This window comes from Protobothrops mucrosquamatus, unplaced genomic scaffold, assembly GCF_001527695.2.
Source record: "Protobothrops mucrosquamatus isolate PMUCROS unplaced genomic scaffold, P.Mucros_1.0 scaffold_299, whole genome shotgun sequence".
NCBI classification, from domain to species: domain Eukaryota; kingdom Metazoa; phylum Chordata; class Lepidosauria; order Squamata; family Viperidae; genus Protobothrops; species Protobothrops mucrosquamatus.
In genome coordinates, this window is record NW_015386375.1 from 279,707 (window position 1) to 306,061 (window position 26,355).

Genomic DNA, 26,355 nt, shown 5'->3' on the forward strand with positions numbered 1-26,355 from the left:
TTTGTGTTAGGGTGCTGAGAGCCAACGCCTCGTCAATCTTCAAACGCTTCGCCCTCGTTAAGACTGGATTACCAGTAGGAGGGGGCGTGACAAGTTTTGGATACTTGGTCTCAAGAGCAGGCAGACAAAGAAAACCCATTGGTGGAGTCTCCGTCTCCGTACTGAGAAAAGGCGTTCAGGTAAGACCAACGCCCCTTCTTTATTTTAACAACCTGATAGGAAAGGGTGGCCAATGTTTGGCCTTGACGAAATTCAAGGAGGGTGAGATTTCATAAATTACCAGGAATGTCTTCTTATCTCCCTACGTCCTAAATCCATCTTCCCTAGATTTAGGACAGAAATGTCCCAGATAACTATGTTACCAGTGTCTCAAGGGCTTGTCATAATAATACAGAACATGGTATCCGTTTCATAGATATTAAAAGAGGCCAACTGCTAAACAGCTTTTTTTCCCCTCTAAAGCAGACATGTCAAACACAAGGCCCGGGGGCCGGATGCAGCCCGCGAAATGGTTTCATGTGGCACGCAAAGCCATCCTGGAAACAGTGAGGGAATGGCCCCCGCTGCCTTGGCCCTGGCCCAGGCTGGCCGGGAGCCAATGTACAATTTTGTGGTGGCCATCTATGTTGAAACGCATTCAGTCTTAGCTCCACAAGGCCGTCTAGAAACAGCGAGGAACCAGCCCCTACCGTGTTGGCCCTGCCCCCTGGGTGCATGCTGGGGAGGTGTCACCCTTTGTGAGGAATGAAGAAATGGACCATGCCTTGGCGCTTGCCCTGGTCCCACCCCCTTCTGCCAGAGACCCTCAGATCTGTCACACTCTTGCCCAGGCCCCCACAGGCACCCTTGACGTGAACGATGTAGAGCTGGCCATGCCCACCCAGTAGGCCACACCCACTCCATCCACGCCCACCCAGTAGGCTGCACCCACCCTGGCCACACATACACACCCCGAGGGCAACCGCAATGCTGATGCAGCCCTCAATGAAATTCAGTTTGACACCCTGCTCTAAAGGGACTATTCCTAAAGAGATATCCAGAGCACTTGTGCAGTGAATTGCTTTAAGTGAACTTTTTTGTATTTATACTGTTGCTAATTGCTTAGTGGGAGGGAATGATGTGAGACAATGACTTGAGATTTAGAATTAAAGTGGAAATTCTGGCCAGTTTTTCTAACCTGCACTGATGATGTTACCTAGTTTGGTAATGAAATGTCTGTAAGAAAACGATCAATCTTGGTGAGCATCAAGGATCCCAGAGTTCAACCCTGAGCTATAAATATTCTCTTCTATTGGTTTTCTAACTGCAATTTGTATCATTACAACCATAATTATATAAGATTTAAGCTTAGTGGGAAAATTATTATCTTAAAACTCCTGGTGAGCATTAAGGAGCAAAGGGCACTTGATTATGGTAACCTGTTCCCTGATTTTAAGAATTTTACACAACCTCATCTATTAACAAAGAGCTTGAGGTCCATCTGTAATAGGGATAGCATTCTGGGTATCCGTAGTCACCACAGACAGGAACTATGGTAGCTTGGTATTTGGATATTATAGTTAAGCACATCTATTCAATGTGCAATGAAACAGTGAAGTTTTCCTTAATAAAATGCCATTTGCTAAAGAAGGAATTTCTATCTTCAGTATTCTGAAGTTCCTTGTGTAGTACAGACTTCACTTTTTAAGAAATGGCTAGTGTGTTCTGTATGGCCTCATCAGCATTTCCTTGCCTGTTCTTGTGATTCATCACAGAACTGCTTAACTCAGCTATTTTTCTCCTTTCACAGTATTTTACTATGCTGTTGTTCCTATAATCATCTCTTCTCATTTTCCCCTAATGCACTGGCAGGGAAGGGTGGGGTCCTGCAGTCTCAAGCATTGACAAAGAATGGCAGAGACTGGGCAGAAGGTCAGTTTGGCTTCAGCTATAGTGGATTTATTAGGATTTCCATCACAGGAAGAGAGGTTAACAGAAGGGAAGATCAAGCCTAAGAGGAAGTATGTGATCAATTCACAAATACCTAAAAGAGAGGGTTTGGTCAGAAGTTTGGGGTGCCAAAGAAAAACAGAACACAACTAGTATGTATAAGAACATATTACGGAATGGAAGAGTTCGGTTCATGGTGTCAACCGGCCAGTCCCACTTAGAGAATAGATATTTACTCTTGTTCAACTTTCAGTGTTCACTCAATATTCTTGCATTAGGTGGGTGACCTTGAGCCAGTTACTCTGTCTCAACCCTAGGAAGGAAGCAATGGCAACCACTTCTTAAACAATTTTGCTAAGAAAACTACAGGGATTTGTCCAGACAGTCTCTGAGAATCAGACATGATTGAACAAGGAAAGGAAAAAAATGCTTTGTGCTTTGACTGAGACCAAAATTCTTTATTGAATAGAGGCAGCTATGGATTTTACTTACTTTGAAATTTTCGCTTGTTTTATTCTTTCTACTGTTAATCAGTTGGATTTGTTCAGAATTTGAGTTTACCTTTACTTAAGGGTTAGTTGTTTTGGAATATTTAACAAGAACATTTAAAAATATTTTCAAAATCTGTTCTTTAATCGAGTATTTATCCTCTACTCTAAGCTAGGAAATTTTAGCCAAGGGAAATTACCGTATTCACAAGCATTGTGGCAGAGGCCACCTCTTGCTCTAGCTGTCAAGCTACATTCTGGGCCTTGAGCTTTGACTGCAACATTGCTAAAATGACCACAGTGAAACTTCCAGAGCATACAGTAGGTGCAAGTGAGCCTTGCAGCCTTGGAGGTGTCCCTGGGGATTGCTATAAAATCACAGACGATATGAGTCACCACTGGTGTTTTCCAAACCTGTAAAGTTGATAGTAGGTCTCAGGTTCATTCAGCATAGAAGTCTGGGCTCAGGTTGCAATGGTAAAAAGCTGAGTTCCATATTAAGTTGATTATGAGTTTATAGAAATATCTGCACTCTTCAAAACTTTCTCTGCCCTGCAAACTTCTTATCTAGTTCTTCTCTCTTCCCTTCTCCCCTTTCTGCCCACACCGAAGTAGGCCTTTGCAATATTTCTTTCATTATTAGCAGTAATTTAATTTTGCGGTCCAAGATAGGAACAGAAACTGTTATCTTTCTGTTCCTTCATTGGGGGGAAAAAAGGGGAATTTCACCCTCATATACCCCAAAGATGAACCTATCTGTATTTTGGAACACATAAACACTAAAACCCAGTGTAAGTTTATCTTGACAGAAATATGCAAAAATAGATATCTAAGCAAAACTGACAAACATTTTTTTTAACATTTGGAAGTAGCTCAGACAGCGGCCTCCCGAATTCACTGAATTGTAAAAAAGGAAGAAGAGCTCTTCTCAGACATTCAGCAAGGATGAGAATAGAGACCTCTCATTCATCACACCTGGCATCTTTTATCTTTATTTTTTATGTTTTTGGTTTTTGTGAGGTACCTAGAGAGTCAGATGACATACAAGTCTTATAAATTGGATAGTCAGCCAGAAGTTTAGACTGGATTTGGCATTTTTAATCCACTATTACTATTGTAACACAATCAGATTGATTTTGCTATTATAGCCAATTTCAATAAAAGTCGTTGTAGCTTTCCTGTGGAATTGGTCTACCTACTTGCAGTATCCCGGGATCATGTGGTCGCCATTTGCAACCTTCTCAGCTGGCTTCTGACAGACAAATGGGGAAAGCCAGATTTGCTTCATGACCACATGATCTGAATCAAGTGCAGCGATTCGTTTAATAACCATGGCAAAAAGGTCATAAAATCAGGTGTAATTCACTTAACAACTGCCTGCCTTAGAAACAGAAATGTTGGTCCTCATTGTGGAGGCCAAGTAAAAATTCCCAACATGGCGAGTGGTAGCATTACGCAGTGCACAAAGTTCTTTTAAAAAATCTAGTTTCTTTTTTTTTAATTACAGGTAGTCCTCAACTTACAACCATTTGTTTAGTGATTGTTCAAAGTTACAACAGCACTGATAAAAGTGACCTATTACCATTTTTCACACTTACAACCATTCTAGTATCTTCACGGTCATATGATCTAAATTTGGATGCTTAGCAACCAGTATGTATTTATGACGATCGCAGTATCCCAGGGTCACGTGATCATCTTTTTCAACCTTCTGTCAAGCAAAGTCAATGGGGAATCCTGATTCACTTACCATCCATGTATTAAGTGCAGTGATTCACTTAACTGTGGCAAGAAGGATCGTAAAATGGGCAGAACTGAACTTAACAATTGTGTTGCTTGGCAATGGAAATTTTGGGGTCAGATATGTTCATAAGTCGAGGACTGTTTGTACAATCTCTTATGGCACCATTAGCAGCTTTTCACAGAACCTCGATTGAGAGAAGTTACTTTAATGTTTATATCTTTAAACAAGTAAGATTGGACACATTGTGTTTTTAAACATTTTAACTGACTCATAGCTGAAAAAAATCAGCTGATTTTTCATGTGTGTGAAAGTTGTCTTTTTTCCTGGCAACAGAGTCTATTTGTACCTCCAGTAAGGAGAACAGGCAGATGCTGTTTACAACTTTTATGATGAATTCTCTTTGCTGTTTATAGCAGCATTACTGCATGTTCCTTCGATGTAACAAAATTGTAAGCTTCTAGTAAGAGTTCTGGTTCTGTTGATAAATTTTCAGACTTTCCAAGTTTTTTCTTTCACCAATTCAGTGCATGACTTTCTCAGTTGTAGTTTATTTTAAAAGCTGAGATTACAATACAGGATGATGCAGGTATTTTAAAAAAAAAATCAATTTATGGACAGTTGCAATTCTATTAAATATTGAAAGGTTAGATACTAAAAAGAGTAAAAGCAAGCTGTCAGGCATATTAAAAAGAAATATTGGAAAAAAATAACAGCAATAGTACATGATTGGGATGTCCTCTTCCTAATAAGAATTCCAGCCATCCAGTGACCCAATACCCCAAAACCCACCAGGTTTTTTCATACCTTTCTAAATGTCCAAAAGTGTGGGGGCACATCTTAATGGCAAGTGCCACAAGCGAAAAGACATGGCGTCTTTATGTCCCATCAGATGGCATTGCTTCAAGAAAGGACCCCAGAGTATCTATATCCTGTGCAGTGTTTCTCAACCTTGACAATTTTAAGGCATGTGGACTTCAACTCCCAGAATTCCACAGCCAGCATTGCTGGCTGTGGAATTCTGGGAGTTGAAGTCCACATGCCTTAAAATTGTCAAGGTTGAGAAACACTGTGTTAGAGCTTGTGAGACACCTCATATGGGAGGAGGCGGTCCTGAAAACATGATCCTGTGTCAAATAGGGCCTTATAGATCAGTGTTTCCCAACCTTGACAATTTTAAGGCATGTGGACTTCAACTCCCAGAATTCCACAGCCAGCAACCTAACCAGTATCTTCCCTTTAGATTTCTTTCAAAGCTTTCTATGTCATCCAAATATTGGATGCTGCTATATGCATGTTGTTAAGGTAGGAAGTGCAAACTCAATTTCAGTTTAATAAGACAGAGCAGCTGTGGGTTCAGAAGCAGACTCCCCTGTGCAGAACCGGTTCATAATTTTAGGTCTTCCTGGATTCATAGCTCCTTGAAGAGCAAATATTGGCAGGGGGAGGGGGCATATGCACAATTATATCTACACAGTTGCAACCATTCCTGATCAGGAGGGAAACTTTTTCATGATCACTCATGTATGGCCATCTTTGATTCAAGTTTATTTTCTCGTACTTCAGGAATTTGTCAGTGTATGTTTGTTACTGGAGACTGTTTCTAGGTGCTTTGATATAATTAACTTGTTTTATGTTTCAATTGAGTTACTGAATTGGAGAATGGTGGCTGCTCAAAATACTGCGTAATTGGATTAGCATATAAGCTTTGGTAAATGAACAAGCAAACCTAAAGCTGTCTGTGTTTTATATAGCTCCTTATCTAAGGAGTTCTTCTCGTGACCTAGGATGTGTAGAAATTCCTGTTCTACAGTATAATATGATCTAAGAATGAAATATTTTGGAACAAAATCTTTCAAGAAAGTTTATCCACTAATTGTTCTCTAAATTAGCTGTCTAAAACAATATTTACTACTTCGGGTGTTGAATTCTTGATATTCTCTGAGCTTGGCTGCTTTCCTGCTGATATTTCATTACCAGTACATTGATGATGTTACTTATCCTGCTTATGAAATGTCTGGAGGAGGGGAAAAAACAAGTTCGGGGAACACCAAGAACCTAACAGATCAGTCCTCAGTCACACATGTTCTTTACGGTTAGAACTAGCTACGATTAGGAAACTAGGGAGCCACAGGCTTATGGGCACCATCAGTTATAGAAACACATAGGGTGAATTTGGGCCACAGCTTCTCTTAGGCTATGTTGTCAGTCTCTCAGTCAGCTTCTTTTTCCTTCTCTCAGCCCAGCCTATCTCACAGGATGGTTTGCAGAAAGATTAGACAAAGAAATGATTTGTGTGTGTTTCCTTGAGATCTTTGAGAAAATTTAACAAATATTAAATTAGAAAACTATTAACATATATGGTATAAAATCTTCTGAAATTTCCAGATCATTGTTACACGCTGTTCATTTACTAGATGTACTGTATTTGTATTGAAGAATCTACCACAGTATTGTGTGTAAGACAATAGATCAAGTCCATAGCAATTTGAGATGCTTTTGGGATGTACTTTTTGGAAATGCCTAGGAGTTTGGTAAGGCATGCAGTATCCTTAGGTCTGATTGCATTATATCCAGTTCTGTGCTGCATCATTGCTTTGCATGACTCAGTTGTGCTACATCTGCTGAATCATCTATTTTAGTGGGCAAGTAGTAGGTGTACCATGTTACACTGCCCTGACTGGCTTACAATGCTAGCAAAGCTAAGAGAGTTGGGAGAATAACAAAGCATTGATATAGTGATCCATTTGGGAAATCATTTTGGTACATAAGATTTTTCTCAGCTTTCCAGGAAAGACAATAACTATGCTGGGCCAGCAACAATAACTGTGCAAGTGTCCTGATGCAGCAATGATTTCTCTTTCAGTGATGCTACAACCTTTTGATTATGATCCTAATGAGAAAAGTAAACATAAGTTCATGGTCCAGTCGATGTTTGCACCGCCTGATACTTCAGACATGGAAGCAGTAGTGAGTATTAGAAGCTTTTTAATAAACATCTTTTCTCTTTAAAAGTTTGTGATTAGCCGTTTTCTGAAGCATATTAAACAACATGTGCATCCCATGTTTATAGGCAGGCAAATGATCCAGTTGAATTACACAGACAAGTTTCAATAGCCATTCAGCTGCCAAACAATCTTCAGTCTCCTTCCAAACTGAATGCTGATGAAATGGTTGGATTCCCTGATATTGCTTGCATTCTCCCTTCCCATCTATCCAGCGTTAAAGTTAGGAAACAGAGTGGTTTTCTATCTGCCGCCCCAGACAGAATGTTTGGTGACTGTCCTCTTATACATTCTCAGAGCCTACCTGACTTTATGCCTATTTATTCCAACATAGGCAGTCCTCGTTAATAATTTTGCCTGGAATTTCTATTGGTAAGTGTCACAGTCATAAAATGTCACATCCCATGACTGCGCCGCTTAGCAGTAGAACTTCCAGCCATTTCCATTTACTGCTGTTAAAGAAATCACCATAGATCATTAAATGAGGATGTTACATGTTTGTAATATTTGATCCTCTGCCAGCTTCCCCATTGACATTAGTAGGATCCCAGCAAAGAAAGTTGCAAATGACTACTGCAGGACACTATGACCAAAACAAGTACAAATTATCGGTCGCAAGTACCAGTTATTCAGCACCATCATAAGTTCAGACTGTCACTGAATGAGTGATTGTTAAATGAGGACCACCTGTGTATAATTTGGCTCAGAGGGTCAGGCAAATAAGTATCCTTTCTGAGGTTGAAGGAAAAATAATATAATAAACATACACCATCACAAATATTCAAACTGTCTATGAAATAAAATATTGCATTCCATTTGGAGAATACTGAGGGACATTGGTGATGCTCACTTCTAAACAAAAACATAAAATCTGTAGCTATGAGGGAGAAAAAAATCTATCTTCCAGATGTATTTATTTACTCAGTGCAATCAAAGAGCCACTCAGTGGGTTATAGTCTCATCAATAGTATAAATAGTTTAATATAAACCCAAATGTTTTTTTAATAACTTTGTTACTTCTATTTGTGCTGTAGTGGAAAGAAGCAAAACCAGAAGAACTCATGGATTCTAAACTTAAATGTGTGTTTGAGCTGCCAGCAGAAAATGATAAACCTGTGAGTCGCTTTAATTTTTATGTGATTTTTTTTTTTAAAAAAAAAGTGAGAAAGAAATGGTAACGCAATTAAAAGTTTTTGATTTAGGATTTAGCTGCAATTTCCATGGTCTCAATATTCATAATTGCTCAAAATAAGAAAACAAAACAATCACCATTTGTTTGTTTTCCTTCATTGGATTTTGATTCCTAAAATATACATGATTAATTCTCACGGTAGTAAAGAGTTTCTAGTAGTAAGAATAGAAAGAAGCAAGGCATCTGTTCAAAATACAGTTTCAGTATTTTGACTTTAAGGAATTCAGCCTGGAACCCTTCAGATAAATTGGAATATAATTACTTTTGGGCAGACTAACTGGGAATTAGAACCTCAACTGAAACAGGAGGTTGGAGAAGACCACATTAAAAAAGACCGTATCCCTTTATTCTGGTGTTTGCCAGCTGCAGTTTGTAAATGCTTTTGGATTAAAGAAGGATGTAGAAACTTTTTTAATATACAAATTGGGAACAGATCCTTAATTTTCAGCATTATTTTTTTAAAAAGACTGGTGTTCTCCCAGTATCACAGTCTAATCTCTCCATTTGGATGGAATCATAGCGTATATGCGCTCATAGCTTTCAAAACTGTAAGGTAGGGCTGTATATATTGCAATCTCTGCCTTACATTTTTAGAATAGTGCATACCTGGAAAACTACATTGAATTAATGTTCAGGCTTCCCTTATCCTGAATATAAAAGTACAAAATCGTGCAGAGATGGAAACTGATTCTGTGTAGACCTTTTTCTAATTGGATTTAGGAATACGTCTCCAGAAACTCCTAGCCAGCAGTCTTGGAACTACAATTCCAGCACGTTTGGAGGATAACAGTTGAGAAGGCTGGCATAGGAAAAAAAGAGAAACATTGATTGCTTTCTTTTTTCTGATCTCTCTAAACATTGAATGACAAAACAATGACTTGCATAAATTTAAACTTTTATAACTTAATGGCTTACAGCAAGTAACAGCAACATTTTAGTTTCCATTATCTGTTTCAGTATGTCAAAATGTAACCTAGTTTCATTGAGGAAGAATAGTACTATAGGTCACACTAGAGATTTTATGGAGGAGTGGGTGGGTGACTAGAGAGCACCGGCTCAGAGCTGTTCTGAACAGTGGCCCTTCCTTTGGTGCTTCTCCTGCCCTTGGGAAACACCGGAGCAAAATATCTTGGCTTCTGTCAACATTAGAATTTGATTCCAAAAAAACAGCCGCTCCACTTGTGAGTGATGGCCCATTCAAAAACAACTCCCCATAACTCTGAAAGGAATGACTTGTTTTATAGGCTAATAACTTAAGCCCAACCATGAGTTTGAGGCAGCAATGAGAAATGGCAAAAAGTATTTTAATTTACCAAACATTTTAAGGCAAATGTTTTCGGAACTACCAGTCTTTTAAAACAGAGATCCCCAACCTTTTGGGCATCAGGGATTGGTTATGTGGAGAGAGATTTTTCCGCAGAGCGTGGTTTTGCGTGCTGCCTGCATCTCACTGATGGGGCTTTGCTTATTTGTGCGACCCGGTTACTGGCATGCCGCGGCCCAGTACCGGTCCATGGACCAGGGGTTAGGGACCCCTGCTTTAAAACATTGCTAGACAACGGTTACATCCACAGTAAGTTCTAAGTATGGTTGGGAAGACTTTGAGTCTTCTCTGATGTTGTTTAACTATAACTCCCAACATGCCTACCAGGACACATAGCTTTATTGGCTTCTGGTATATTCCTGGCTACTTTTTCAGAATGATATAGCAGAATCATATAATGGCTGGCTCAGGAATTCTGGGAGTTGAAGTCCACGAGTCATAAAAGAGCCAAGGTTGCCTACCCCTGGGCTAGGCCAAAGGTATATAAGAAAACATCTCTTCTTGCGGAACTCTGTGTGCATGAATTTATTGGGGGAAACTCTTCACACCAGACCACTGGCATTTAGGTACAGTTTCCAGGATGCAAAAACAGCTTTCTAATTAGGCTGTTTCAAGGTGGTCCACTCACCTTTCTTGGTTTTCTATCTTGGGCTTTGCTAAGATTTTTTAGAACTTCAGTTGGAACTGTAATACTAAATATTATTGTAGCATTGATTTTGTATGGCCTGTTCTTTAATTATTTTGTTAGGCCCCCTCTGCATGCTAAAATTACAATAGATAGAATAATTATTAATTGCCATTAAATAACTCTTTTTTCCCCATTCTCTCAACAGCATGATATAGAAATAAATAAAATTATATCCCCAGTTGCATTAAAGACAGAATCTTCTGTAATGTCAAAATCATTAAGTTCTTCAGATGACAGTGAATTGAAGAAAGTAATGGACGAATGTAAGAGACTGCAGTTAGAAGTTCAAAGGTTACGAGAGGAGAATAAACAATTTAAGGTAAACTTATTCATCTGTTGCCTATGTAGTCAAGAGATTTGGAAACACCCAGAGATGAGTTTTTTCCCAAAACTTAACAGCTGGACTATACATGGACATAACATGGCATTATTTATTCTTCACAATTCATTCATTGTTTTTAATCACAGTTTGTATAATAATCTATAATGATTGATTTGTTCAGAGTTCCAAAACACCCCCCCCCTTTTTAAATAAATCACAGTCTTCATATTAAATCAGAAATTAAGAAGCTACACTGGTTTTGTTCACTTGATGCTGAGCCACACCTTGCCCAACCACCTTTTTGGTGAATGACCCACTCCACGTGGTTAGCTTATGGTTCAGCCTGCTGTGTGAAAATGATCTACTATTTTTCTTGAGTTAATTAAGGACAAGTGTGCTGAGCCAACCAAATGAGTAGGATTTTGAATTGATCTAACAACAGTTCTGTTGAACAGAAGAGAAACTGAGTAAATGAAAACAGTGATACTTAAATGTATTCCCTTCACTTTTTATGGCTATGCAGATAAAAGCAACATAATCTTTTAGTTTAAAAATTTGTGACAGTGTTTTAAAAAAATGGGGATTAAACTATTCCCTATTAAAATTCTGTTGCAGATTTAGCAACTTTGGTTATATCTGGTATGGTTGAAGTTTTGCTTGGAAAAACAGACTTGAGGGACAACCATTTGTAAATCCATACAGGTCATCCCCTAATTCAAGAGTTTGTGTATAAGGCTTAAATAATAAAAGCATCGGATGAAGCCCCATGAAGGAACAGGCAGTGCACCAGGAGTGTAGAGCTCCATCCTTCCCAAATGGTTGCACTCTGCAACATAATGAGTAAAATTCTGTATAAGCTCAGAAGCCATACCTATTAAATCCCTGATGACCAACCAAAATGCCACAGTTATGGACATGGAACAGCCCTGTGGGGGTTGAGCCCTAAGCCCAACTAGCCCAGCATTCTGGATCACCCAGTGGCCAACGAGATGATTGTGGAAGCTTACAAACCTAGGACATAGGGCAAGAGATCCTTTTCACTGGAATTTCCTAGCAGCCAGTACTGAGGGTCTGTGGCCAATAATTCAAAAGGTAGGAAACTGCCATCACATTCAGTAGGTATTAACAGCTAGTCCAGTCTTCTTTTAAAATTATTTATATTGGATGCCAATCTTAGGACTGCTGATAGCAATTTCCATTCTTAATGTCCTGTGTGTATTTCCTTCCATTGGTCTTAAACCTTTCTGTTTCAAGTTCTACAAGAAAGGGAGAAGATCCTTGCCTTCTCTACGTTTTCACTTCGCTGCCTGATTGCATGTGCTTCTCGTGGGTCTCCCCTTCCCATGTTGAAAGCTACCTTCCCATGTTGAAAGCTAAAGTGTTACCCTTGTGTGAATGCAACTGTAGCCCTTGAATCATTTTGCTAGGCCTTTTATACATCTTTTCTACCTGTATAATATTCTTCTTACAAGGAAGCAACTGCTACCCTACACAGAACTCCCAATTAATACTAGCCATATATCTATATAAGAGTGTTACCTTGACAGTTTCAGTTCCTTTCCTGGTGATTCCAGTCATTTCCTTTTTTCCCCCCAAATAAGTCACCAGTTTCTTCTGTTTAGTAAAGGAACTCTTGATCTCAGTCTGTTTTGCACATATTTCAGTGCATCAGGAATTCAGTCTCCTTTGGGATGAGTGAGGCAGTTAGCCAGCCAGCAGAGGGTGAGTCAGGCTACATTTCAGACACCCCCAAATTGCAAGTTGCTTTCTTACTGCTTTTTATAAGTTTTTAAAAATGTGTTTAAAAGACCGAAGCACAAAAGATTTGATATTGGGAGAGCCGCATAGGATGTTGGGCAGGCATTGATTGACATCTTAACCTAAATAAGAATAAACTTCAAAGCACAATTATTTTTATTGTTTTAAAAAAGAAACTTCAAATTAACTTTGCAACAGGAAGAAGATGGACTGAGGATGAGGAAGGCACCCCAATCAAACCATCCAAGCTATGCTTCCGCCACCGCTGTGAAGGAGGAGGGTCTCAGCACAAGACTACTTGCGCTGGTGGTTTTGTTCTTTATTGTTGGCGTAATTATAGGGAAAATCGCCTTGTAGAGGCAGCATGCAGAGAGCTGTAAATCAAATTGATGGATTTGCCATATCATTGGATTAAATTTATTCGTAACAAATGTTTTAAAAAAAAAGTGTATGACATCTCACAGGTCTTGCCTTTTAAAATTTTTACCCCTGCACAAAATAACATTAGCATAACATAATCTACTAGAACGTTTAAACTGTATACAGAATAAGCAGAAGAGAGAAGGAATTATCTTGATTGTGAGACGAGAGGAAGGAATCATGTATTTAACACTATGAAAGTGCATTTTTTAAAAAAAAAAAAAAGTACCTTAAGCATTTCTTGGACTTTGAAATCTATTCCTAGAGTTCTCCCCTTTGGAGAAATAAATGCCCGTCCTTTGAAGGAGCTGATCTGTTTTGTTCTTTAGAAGTTGGCTTAAGTTGCCAAGGTGGATGGTTTTCTGTAAAATATACCTAACCCATCCTGCCTCCTCCATAAATCTAATGGTTCTGCCCAATGGGTCTGGTCTGGTCTCCAAATCTCAGCAGTGTATCTCATTAATCAGGTGTTGATTCCATTATGAACTATATAAGCATGGCCGTCTTTCTCTAGCTCCTACGTCATCCTGTGCAGTTGTGGTGGAGTAGAACAAAGAAAAGGAAGAGAGGACGACTCAGGACAGATTCATGGGCCAGGAATGGAATCGGGACTTCTGAATTGACAACACTGCTGCACTTGGTTCCTGCCAGTCTGTGTATAGCTTGGGCATCACCAAAAGCTTTTGGATGTTTTAACTATGTCTGGGAGTGGGAATCAGGAGAAATGGAAATGGAGGGGCTCAGTTGCACACTTACAGTTCTTTTTAGTAGTAGGGAAGGAAATAAAATAGTTTACTGTGGGTTTGAAAATGTAGGGTACCCAATTCCTGGTCTTCTTCAGACAATATGTTGCGCTAAAGTGCTCCAAGCTGAATTGGGGGAGTGGCACTTATTCAGACTGGCTTTGCAGTAAGAGGGAGCATTATATGGGGCTATTGCACTTAGAACCCCACCCTTCCTCTCTTGCAGTTAATCTGATCAGTTAAATTCCTTTTGACCATCTGTTTTCTGATCCAGATGTGAGTGTTAATGGGGACCATATACTTCTGCCTTCTAATCTCTCTTCTTTTTTTAAATTTTGCATCCTGTTTGTCCCATCCTCCAGAGATCCTTGCCTCTTCAGTATTTGCAGCCATAGCAAATTTTCATGGGCCTTAACCATACACAACATTAGGTGTGCGCAAGCCTTCCGTCCCTTTAAGTAATTTGGCATTTGTTTTCATTGATCCCGATTTTGAAGCTCTTTCAAATCAGTCTCCATCCTGAACCCAAGAACAATGGGCGATCCTCTGGAGATAACAAGGCTTGTTTTATGCGTGCCCTTCACTAATATAACTTAGCTTTTGCTGCTTTCTTCTCAGCGGCCCAGATAGAAAGTGAAACCATATGCATCCTCTTCGTGCCTGTCAGCTGATTCAGTAGCTGAATTTTTATTAGTGTGGCATATGGGGAGGCAGTGGTGCAACGGTGCTGAAAAAGCCAAGGATCTGGGGACAATTGCCTATCGGTAGACTTCCTGATTCCGGGCCACCTAACTGTTCTGTCTGTAGAAGGACATGTTTGGACACACAGCATTGGTAAGTCTTGTTTGGTGAATTTACCAAGAAACCATGAAAGGCTTAGAAGAAGCAGATGTAATCCCACCACTGCGAGGTTGAAAATGCTGGGCAGTTAACTGCATGTCAGATTATATAGAATAAGGATCAATGCCTTGTTCTTCTAAAAGGGGACCAAGCTACCATTGCTGTTGGTTCATGCCGCCAAGTTAAACTCTTATATCCCGATGTGTATGCATATTTAACTTATTTAATGTATTTCATCTCATGTTTTCTTCATTGTCATGGAAATTTGACTACTGCTATAAACGGTTACAAAAAGAAAGAAAGAAAAAGGCACCTGTTCAGAGTTGATGAATGGGACTAATTTTTCCTTTATATTGCTGTAGTGGTGAAGAATTCTTCTGCCGCCCAACACTTAGGGCACCACATAATTCTCAGTTTTGATCATCTAAACATTGGGGAAGACAGCGGTCAAAAAACTGTTTTTGTATATAAAATAAGTCTATGTAGGGGAAAAAATTAGTAGGAATTAGTTCTATGCTGTTAAAAAAAAAAGACCAATCCTGTTTGACTATGTAGTATCTTTAAAAAATCAAATAAATCTACCCCAAATTAATACATTTTGGTACTGTCTGATTACTTCCAGTTTTATTTTGCAAAGAGAAAGGTTGTAATTAACCATCCGGTTTTGATTCCAATTTCTTTAGCTTTATTTTGTTGTCTAATATTTATCATGAAATAATTTGAGGTGTACTTTAATGGAGGACTATGAAATTCAGGGAGCATTCTGGAATTCTCCCAGCCAATACAAGAAGCTATTTGGCAAACTCGCTGAATAGCATTCAGTTACTGAATTGGAATTCTGCCACTAAATTGTTAAAATACTTCTGCTGCAGGATTAAAGAAGTCTTTTAGTCGGCTTTTTTTTTTAAAGGACAGAGGGAAAAAAGAAAAAGCATAAAGACAAAAGAGAAAAAGGAAGTCACATATAGGAAATCATCTAGCTTATTTTTAAATGCTATTAAATCTTAACCATGTAGAATAATATTGATTAGCCTATTGCCGTGGTGGCGAACCTATGGCACGTGTGGCACGCAGAGCCCTCTCTGTGGACACGCACGCTGTTACCCCAGTCCTAGGCCTTCAGCTGGGTTTTATAAAACCTTTTCGCTTTAGGCCTCCGCCGCCGTGTGCAAAAAAAAAAAAGGTTCAATCAATCAATTTCAACTTCTCGCAGGAAAAAAAAGATCTCACGAAGTTGGAATTGATTGAACTTTTTAGTCCCACCCAGTCTGCCGTTACCACAGCAGCCACGCCCAGCCAATGGGCCACGCCCACCCGGCACCCAACCATACATAAGTGGGTTTGGGGTTGCAGTTTGGGCACTCGGTCTCTAAAAGGTTCGCCATCACTGGCCTATTGCATAAAGATTTAATCCGTAAGCAGAAATCAAACAGCTGTTTGTTAATTTCAAATATTTGGTATATAATCAAAAAAATATATATCTTGAAAATATATTGATACCTGTATTGATCTGCAAATTTACAGATATTAAGCCAAATTATATAAATGTCTTTCGCCTTTTTAATTTCCAGCATAATGAAGTTGGCAACGAATTCTGTAGTGTCCAGTAAATATGAAAAATAATATTCCATTGAGATCAGTTGTACTTAAACATATTAAGTATGTTTCACCTTTTAAGATGGGACTCCTTCCATCTCATTTCTATAGAATGAATTAATGGCTGAAGATCTTAAAGAATATTCCCTTAGCCATTGATTTGTTTATAGGGACAAATTTGCAACTTTTTCATTACAAGATTGATGCTTGAAATCTGCAGTCTTGGATCTTCATCACCTGGGAGTTTAGCATGTGAGCTGCTCAATGGTGGGTCCTTAAAAATTGCAGATGGACAGTGGGAGTCCCTTCTCATACATTATATTAAATCATGAATGGTTAAGAAGTTCCTGCATTGTGTTTGTAGACTGCCCATCCTGGTTCCTTTAGTAAGTTCACAAGCAGAACTTAGAGCAGTGGTTCTCAACCTTTTTAATGCCGCGACCCCCAACCGGTCATAAGTCGAGGACTAAACCGGTCGTAAGTCGAGGACTTTCCCTGCCCAGGAGCGCCGCGCATGCGTGGTTCCGCCCCCTGCGCCGGCTGAGGTGTAGCTGGCAAACGGCAGAGACGGAGCAGGCCGACCACCAGCTGGCCCAGCTCAAGGGAGGTAAGGCACCCGCCGGAAAAGGGGAAAAAATGGTGGACAGCCTTGCTTGGCAACCCCCGTGAAATGGTCGATCGACCCCAAATGGGGTTACAACCCATAGGTTGAGAACCGCTGACTTAGTGATAGTCATCTTTCGTTATCACTCCCCAGCAACTGGTACTTAAGTCAGGCCACTTGTGATTTGGGGAGGGGGGGTGGCCTTTGAGTTTTGACACCCAGTGTTTGGATGGATAAATTTTCTTCACAAGATTTTCAGAAGTTTGCCATTGCTTCCTTCATAATACTGAGATAGCCAGCCCAAGATCATCCAGCTGTCTTTGTGCCTAAGGCAGGACTAGAACTTATGATCTCCTAGGTTCTACCTTAACCACTACACCAAACTGGCTCTGACAAGATTCAGGGGATAGTAAATTGATTCCATGACATATTTTCTTCTGAAAACGTATCTAGTCTCCTTTTCAAAGTGTCTACATTTGCAGCCATCATCACATGGAATGGCAATAAGATTCATAGTTACACCATATGTTGTAATCATACTTTACTGAAGAAACCCATAATTGACTGGCTTAACACAACACACTAAGTCAAACCCACATGTTCTTGCTTAAGATATCTATTACTTTATCCCATCACATTAGTAATGAGGTCAGGCAGCAAACCAACAAGAAAAATAAATCCATTCTAAAATGTGGTATCCTTAAAAGCATACTGAGCACCATTCAGAGATCTGGATTTCACTCCCAGAATTCTCAGCAATAGCTACCCTGTATGGGAAATTTGAGAGTTGAAGCCCACATCACCAGATATGGGAAGGTTAGGGAGAACTGCTTTAAGGGAAAACCATGTGGATACAGGTAGCCTTTTTGTGATCAATGTAGCAACAGGTATAGTGGCCTTTAATATAAAGTAGAAATAGCTGGCATATTTGTTTTATGACCATTTTAAAGGATTTTTCCTATTTTGGACTTGATTTGGACTTGAATTTTAACATTTAAAATAAAAATAATCCAGTCCCATCCTGCCCATTAGTGAATGGTTCTCAGAATTGTATGAGCATGGGCTCCACAATAAATTATGCAAGAGTTTAACCAGCACTTAAGTACTATGCATTCACATAATTTATGGTTTTGGATGGAACAAAGATACCCGAGTACAGTGTTCTCAACTTTACAAACAAGTGATTCAGGCACCAAATCATTCATGATGTCAAGAACTTGGGCAGGGTTACAGAAAAGATATATGCCATCATGGTACTAAATGCTACTCATGACTCATGCTCTGTTTATGGCTAATGTTGACAAGCAACATTAAACTATCACAACACATGGGCTATAGTGTATAAATATATTAGAGAGGGAAGCCATACTCATACTTGTGTCTCCAAGAAGTCTACACTACTTTGTCCCAAGATAGACAAGAGTTTTGTATCCACAATCTTAATGCCTCATTTTTCCCCCAATCACCAATTTATCAGATGACACTCTTTTCTATTTATGTCATATTTGTGACAGAACAAGGCCATACAAATTTTACATAAGAAAGGCTTCATTTGTGAGTTATGTGGCAAGGTAGATGAATGTCCTTCATATTTCCATCACAACTGGTTGTGTTGTTGTAAATACTTGCTTGAGCATTCAAATCTTGAGTGGGCAGATAAATACCAAAATTCCACCACTGAATTCATTTAAAACAGGAATATGCAATTAGAATATTTGCTTGTTATTTTGGTATGTTTTTACAACCACATTTTACTCATAATTTATTTACTGTCAGAACTTGATAGTGATATTTCCAAGGGGCTGCAAAACTTTGAGAATTATTTGCACATTGCACACTTGATCTACCTTGCACTTCCTCCTTCCTTTGAGGTACATAATTACAAAATTCCTGAATTCACATCTAAGAATAAGGGTTTTAACTGCAACTGCCTTAGTACTTAAAGCTGAAAAACCTGCATGGCTTTGAGCCAGACATCCTGTCATCCCTGTTCACAAGGTGGTAGCTGTAGAAACAATAGGCGGAGGGTCCAGGGTACTCAACACACAAGCTAGAACTTGTCAGTGTCAGCTGCCTTGTGACTCACTATAGGTAGTCCTTGTATTACGACCACAATTGAGTCCAAAATTTCTGGTGATAAGTGAGACATTTGATAAGTGAGTTTTGCCCTATTTTACTTCCTTTACTGGCCACAGTTGTTGTGAATTCCTGCAGTTGATAAGCTAATAACCCACAATCTGGTTTCTACATTGACTTTGCAAAAGGTGATCACATGATTTTGGGACACAGCAATGGCCATAAATATGAACCAGTTGCCAACCATTTACCATTTGAATTTTGGTCACATGATCATGGAGATGCTGTAACGGTCGTAATTGTGAAAAATGGTCATAAAGTCACATTTTTCAGTACCATTGTAATTTTGAACAGTCACTAAATGAACTGTTGTAAGTTGAGGACTACCTGTACATTATTCCTTATGGGAGAAATTTATTTGGTACTCATCGCAAGTCCCGGGTCCAATTAACATTGAGTACCAAGGTACCGCTGTGTTGCGGTTTTTGAATTATCATCCATGGCTTAATCTTCTGTAAACCTAGCCAATTTTGATTTGAGTCAAGACCAAAGTTAAACACATAGAAGTTTAGCATGAGAGGTGAACTCCTTCTCTGAAATTTCCAGTTGATTTTCTTCCATTTTCACTCCAATTCTCTGACAAAGGGCTTTGTTCCTATTACATTACATCGGCAGTACAATGCTTATTCCCAAGAATAACTCTTCCAAAGCTTGATTTAATTTTAATTCTAAATCCAAAGTAATTTAAATTAGCCCTACCTAACTTTTCTAGTATCCATATCAAAATAGCCAAACCTATATTGCACTTAAATTATTGAACCGTCCGGAGACCATTTACAGTTAATAGCTCCTCACAGCATACAATATTTGTAAAAAAAAAAAAGCAACAACTTTTTAAATTAGTGAAATGCTGAGATCTATTAAGTGGAACAGCAGTTGGACGACCCTCCCCTAGGCTACATGTGGCCTTCAGAGCAGCCCCCCCCCCCATTACCACCAAATGGAAAATTTAATGTAACAGAAAGGACTTTTTACAAAGACAGAGTGGCCTACATTAATCATGTTTTTTTAACTACATTAAATAATTTGTTTTCCTGAATGGCTTTGTTTTGTTTCCAAGTGCTTACACTGGGATCCTCCTCAAAAGCTAAATGTAGCCCTCAAATTTAAAAAGTTCATTTCTTCTGAATTATAACCCCATTCAATCTAAGCACTGCCTATTTTCCCCCCTTGTATCTGGAACTTGATATCTTGAACTCCTTTTAATAGAAGATCAAAAGTAGAAGCTTCTTAGGCAGAATGTTCTCTTTTACCGAGAAACCTCTCTTCTTATGATTTAAATTTAGAGTTTTGTAGTGGCCCATACAAAATTTAAAGTCTCAAACAGTAAGTGTCAGAAATTGCAAAGATTTTACTACTCTGCCCTGTTGTGTGATCAGTAAGTAAAAAGGAAGAGCGGGCAGTTCCAGGAACAAAAGACTCATTTTTAGAAGATGAACAGTTGTTTTTATGTGCAGAACATCCAAATACTTTCCTTTGATTTTTAAAAAAAAAATCTGCTGAAATACACTTTATTGTAACAATTATACATTAAGAAAAGGATTACATTTTTCCTGTGGTAAATGAATTTGTCTCTGATGTTTCTATAAAATCTCATTAACTTTTTTACATATTAATCATAATCCTGTTAGCATATTGTATCATTTGCAGTCATTGCATAATTGTTCTTTTCTTTAAAATAGATAAGTTTGCAAAAGACTTATAAAAAAAAGCTTATTAATATACAGAGCTAAAAACAAAATTACAGCAGCTTTTTATTATAAGATCCCATATGCATCATCCTGAGTTAATTTAGGTTGCGTAGGATCACTTGTTCTTTCCTAAGCTTTGGGAGGCCTATTCTTACTGCAAAAAGAAAAAGAAAAAGAAAATATTAATTGCTTAAAATGAAACAGCTGCTACTCAGACTGGATTTCCACAGATCTGAAGAAAAATTTTGAGCAGTGTGACAACCACTGTTGTCTGCTTTGTCAAAAAATAGGTCTTTGACAGAACTCAAGTCAATGTTGATAACCAAGAAAGCTAAAACAATCCCAAAAATTTTTTAGGATAGATAGGAGAAATCACTAGAAGACAGCAAATAGCCTCACCAAAGTGTGGGAGTCCAGTGCGTCTCATTTTATGCCATGCTGACTGGGAATTATGGCCACTGTAGTCATCATGTCTGAAATCTACCAATTTGAGGAAGTTGGAGACAAAGCCTGAGAATTTTCTGTTTACCAAAATAAATCCTCTTTCTTAAATATTACTGCTGCAGAACATGGGACCAAATCCTTTATGCAATCTCAGTGCTTGAGGAAAGTCCCACTGGCCCAGTAGTAATTATGTTTTTAAAGTGCTATTTGTAGCACATGTGAGCAGGACCTGATGGTTGTCAATGAAGCCCAAATCCTGATTCTTTGTACAGGTAATCCTCGACTTACGGCCACAACTGAGCCCAAGCTTTCTGTTGTTAAACGAGACATTTGTTAAATGGGAATTTTGCCCCATTTTAGACCTTTCTTGCCACAGTTGTTAAGTGAATCACTGCAGTTGCTAAGTTAGTAACCTGGTTGTTAAATGAATCCGGCTTACCCATTGACTTTGCTTATCAGAAGGGTACAAAAGGTGATCACATGATCCTGGGACACTACAACCGTCATAAATACGAGTCAGTTGCCAAGCATCTGAATTTTGATCATGTGACCATGGGGATGCAGCAACAGTCTTAAGTGTGAAAAATGGTTGTCAGTTACTTTTTTCAGTGTTATAACTTTGAAGGGCCATTAAATGAACTGTTGTAAGTCGAGGACTACTTGTATGTGCCTGCAATGCTGACACTCATGCAAAATGGACAGGGCTTTGATCGTGACCACCATCTTTTTTTTAACCTCGCCGGTTACCATGCACATGACTCACGGTTGACAGGATCAGAAATGAGGGTTTCATCTCCCCTTCCATAAGCACTACTCTTAGCCTTATTGTAAGCAACATGCTCAACACAATACAGATAAATAAGCTGGCATCCATAAATTGTGACCTTGCTGACAGGACAACTTTTTTTTTAGCTTATTCTCCCTGAGGACTGAAACCATACAATTTTTATTTTAAAGATAATTTAAACCTGCTTACAATTGGTCAACAAAACAATTATGGAACACCGTCATCCTAGGTATTTGCTCTACCAAGAAATGCGTTTCCCTCTTGCTAAGATGGACCATCCACCCTGGCAAATAAGCTCCTCATAAGGCTCTTAATTTATGTGTACATTACATCACACGGTTCTTTCTTATGGCACCTAGGAATCAATTTCTCTCATCCTTTATTATTTCAACACTGATACCTTTTTGCATTGTAAAAAGTGGTGGCTGCATATCAATAAAAACACTACGAAGCAATGTCAAGAAGAAAAATGAGTGAAAGTAACATTGCTTCAACACACAACAGAAGTTTAAACAACGGGATGTCTTGGAAGGAAAATAAAAAAAAAACTTTTGTAAAAGTGGCGAATAGCTGTAGCTCTGGTGTAGGATGAGGGTGAAGGTTCATTCTCCGAGTTTGTGGGTTGATTTCCAAATGTTTCATTATCAGGAGAGGTAACATCTTCAGTGGAGTTTAGTTTGAAAACCATTTGAAAACCAACCCACAAGTTCAGAAAACGAATCTTCACCCTCCAAAAAACTTTTCCTATCTACTTGGATCCTTCAGAAAAGTGTTTCTCAGTTTAGGAACTTGAAGATGTGTGGACTTCAACTCCCAGAATTCTCCACCCAGCTTAATTGTGGGAATTGAAATCCGTGCATCTTAAAAGTTTCTGAGATTGAGAAAAACTGCTTCAGAAATAGGCAGTTGTGTGTATTGAGTCACCTGATGAAAAGTGAACGACTTCCATTTCAAAAATAAAAATAAAACCCAATTTACAGATCGATGTCTGTATGCAAGCAAGCATGGCAGCGCAAATCATAGCTGTCAAAGAAACACAATTTTTGCAACCTGTAAAAAAAAAACACCTTTGAGTGTGCTTATTTTTTGGTACGGCTACACAAAGCCTGAACACTGCGGTTTCTGCTGTTCCATGAGCAAGCTTTTAATCCCAGATGACCAGCAATGTAGCAAGAAACACCAGCAAAGATAAGGGAGTTTTTGGTGCTCCATGGTTTACTTGGGCACTTAATCTTTCTGGATTGTGTGGCATACTATGTCTTGCCAAAGTTCCTGAGGGCCCACCACACTGGAGAAGAGGAGACTGGTAAGACGTGGGCCGCTTACCGAGAGTGTTAGGACTTGACCCATCGGTTGGTCTCTCACCAATAAAGAGCAGGCTCCGGTCTTTTCCATCTCGTTCGAGGCGGAAGAGTTCATACTCGGTGTGGGGGAGCTTAATACCTAGAGCTTCACACCCATTGGTGTGAGTCACATCGAGCTCCTGCCCAATGTGCCAAGATCCAGCCTCTCCGCAACTCCCCAAATCAGAGGAGTTCAGCATGGACACGGTGACCTGATCCATAGGTGTCACCCGAGCATGGGTCACCTTGAAGATCAGCTCGGTGCCTCCTCTCACAATGACGGATGGTGCTCCCTCGTTGTAATGACCCAAGGCATAGACGGTGAAAGTTGGTTGCTTGCAGAGAGGGTCAGAGTAGTGGTGATAGTAGCCTTCCCAGCTGCGGTTGTTGGCATGGAAGATGAAGTATCTGGTAAGAAAAAGCACAGCTGGGCGTACTTCGCAGCGAGAGCTGACCCAGTGGCCGCTGAGCAGCATAGGAAGCTCAGGTCTGGCTGGTAATACTGGCGGGTTATGTTCGTCAGCTCTGTATATAATCCCACAGGCAGGACAGGGATGGATGTGGTGCTGTGGAAGGAAATGGCAGCAACATTTTAATTGCATTGTTAATGTTTCCTATCATGGAGAACACGTTTCAGTAGCAAAGATGAGCTTCTGTTTTAAAGACAAATTTGAAGCAACAAAAGGGCTTTCTAACTGTTGATGAACTGGGGTGTCCACATGGTATGTGTCAGAAAAGATGGTTGCTGTGATGGGCAATTGAAGTGCTACTTGTGCTTTATAAGTGAAGCAGAGATGGAGCTTTGATCACACCTGCAGGTACCCTGTGCTAAACTGTAATTCACAGCAGCCTTTTCTACAATGGTCAATGGTGAGGGATGCTGGGAGATTTCGTTTAACACAGTTGAATGCCAAAAAAAACCCTATAAAGTATGAAATATTAATGGAGCTTGGTTTGAACTATAGGAAATTAAACCCCCAGATAGGCCAAAACACTCTCCACTTCCCTAATTCCAGCAGATAATTTGTATTAATATTTAGCACTATTATGACTACCCTCAAAATAAAACATTTCTTGACTGTTCTGAACCCAAAGAACTAAATTGCTCAAGGTTTACTGAACTTTGTGGGAAGAAGTTTATAACACAGACATGCTGAATGTTGATGTCCTGAATTTGTTAAGCTAATAAAAATAACAAAACGACATTGGTTGTAATGCAGTAGAAATCAGAGCATATGAATACCATCCACTTCAAGACTATCACTGTCTTAATGGACAGAGTAATATGATGCCAGCATATTGAAATGTTGACCTTTGTGTGCTGAATTACAAATCTCCTATTTCCAAATCAGCCCAAGTAAATGATAATTGTTGTAGTGAAACACATCTACAAAACACCAGCTGGGAAGCCTGATTTAGAAGTCACCTTATAACAATTTATTTATTTGTTTTAATTCACAACAAGGGAGCGTGTTTTTCTAACCTTGCTGGTCTGGGGAATTATAGCTAACTATGTATGTAGTCCCTCAAATGGTTTTTGATCAGCATTTGAAGTTAACTCCTGTTCTAATTATCATAGTGGGCACCAAAGGATTTATGGTGAATGATGTCTGTTTTTATAAGCTATGAGCTGTTCTATATGGTTAATTTTGAGAGACGCCAGCCTTGTTTGTATGGGAAGGAGATTTAAGTAATGCTGTAGTTAGCTCAGCACCAGGGCAATTTGACATGTTGACTGAAGTCTGCTGTAATTCAACCATTTTTAACCACCTTATTGCAACTGTCATTGCAGGAGCATTGATGCTACACAGTCGGTAATAACTAAATAGCCCAGTAGTTACTGAAATATGTATGTTCTCTTTTAAAGCAGGAAATACTTTAATAATGGAAGATAATTTCCCCAAAATGGGAGGGGTTTTTTTTTTGTTAAAACAAGCACAGATTTGGGAAAAATCAAAGAGCTATTTTGTACAGAAGCAATTTGGGGTTGGATCTGTCTATCTGTGTTGATGTGGAGAGAGATTGATTGATTGATTGATTGATTGATTGATTGACAGATTGAAAAGAGAAATAACAGTCCTGGAGAAGTTTCTGCTAACAACTAGTATGGTGGAAAGCAACTGATTTTGCTTCAGGTTGTAGGAATGCTCCATTTCAATGAAGTTTGAGGAAAACATAGAATGAGAATATTAGACTCTTATGACTATCTCAGTAGAAATAACCTACTACTGAGAAGTCCATCATTAGATTCATGCTTTATATCACGGGGCCTTCAAACTTGGCCCTTTTATGACTTGTGGACTTCAACTCCCAGAATTCCTCAGCCAGCGTGCCTGGCTGAGGAATTCTGGGAGTTGAAGTCCACAAGTCATAAAAGGGCCAAGTTTGAAGATCCCTGCTTTATATTAAGCCACTAAGCCAGCTGGGTGATCTTGGGCCAGTCACTCTCTCTCAGCCCAACTCACCTCACAGGATTGCTGTTGTGGGGAAAATAGGAGAAAGGTTACTGGATATGTTCACCGTCTTGAGTTGTTTACAAAAATAATAAATGCGGGATATAAATAAAAACAAATAAATAATCCTAACCCTAAATGGCCAAGTGCACACAACATCCTCAAATAAATCCACATGAAATACAAGATAGCTTAGCAACCAGGAGGAAGCCAGCCCATGCATTTGTGTGCTTGGAATACAGGTAGTCCTTGACCTGTGGCCACAACTGAGCCCAACATTTCTGATGCCAAGTGAGACAGTTGTTAACTGAGTTTGCCCCATTTGATGACCTTTCTTGCCACAGTTGTTAAGTGAATCACTGCAATGGTTAAGTTAGTAATGTGGCTGTTAAGTGAATCTGGCTTCCCCATTGACTTTGCTTGTCAGAAGGTCGCAAAAGGGGATCACACGATCCCAGGGACACAGCAACCATCTTAAATACATGCCAGTTGTCTAGTGCCACAATTTTGATCCCCTGCGACTATGGGGATGCTGCAACGGTCGTAAGTGGGAAAAATGGTCATAAGTTACTTTTTTCAGTACCATTGTGACTTTGAATAGTCACTAAATGAACTGTTGTAAGTCAAGGACTACCTGTATTTGTTTTGATCAGTAGCGCTTTTCAAGGTTCTCCTCAAAGTCTTACAGCAACTAAGATTATGCAAGGTTCCCTAAAATTATGTTTTTCCCAGAGCTGCTCTCTAACGCCACTGAAAACTATGGGTGCCTGGAACGGAAGCCGAGATCTTTGCACAAGAAATATGAAATTCTTCTGTTAGAAGAATCTGTTGGAAATTCTGTTTATATAAAG

At 39.2% G+C, this 26,355-nt stretch overlaps 2 protein-coding genes across 2 annotated transcripts in view; one reads left to right on the top strand and one right to left on the bottom strand.

Moving 5' to 3' along the window:
- Positions 1 to 15,044, top strand: part of VAPB (VAMP associated protein B and C) — a 53,918-nt gene extending 38,874 nt beyond the window's left edge. The window contains exons 3-6 of the mRNA XM_015832081.1: positions 7,025 to 7,128; positions 8,198 to 8,278; positions 10,513 to 10,686; positions 12,646 to 15,044. Coding sequence (XP_015687567.1) covers positions 7,025 to 7,128; positions 8,198 to 8,278; positions 10,513 to 10,686; positions 12,646 to 12,804 — 518 coding nt within the window. The 3' untranslated portion in view covers positions 12,805 to 15,044. The remainder of the gene's footprint in view (positions 1 to 7,024; positions 7,129 to 8,197; positions 8,279 to 10,512; positions 10,687 to 12,645) is intronic.
- Positions 15,045 to 22,746: 7,702 nt separating this feature from the next.
- The window catches only part of APCDD1L (APC down-regulated 1 like), a 78,747-nt gene continuing 75,138 nt past the window's right edge, over positions 22,747 to 26,355 (bottom strand). The window contains exon 6 of the mRNA XM_015832079.2: positions 22,747 to 23,617. Within this exon, the coding sequence (XP_015687565.1) occupies positions 22,853 to 23,617 (765 nt within the window). The 3' untranslated portion in view covers positions 22,747 to 22,852. The remainder of the gene's footprint in view (positions 23,618 to 26,355) is intronic.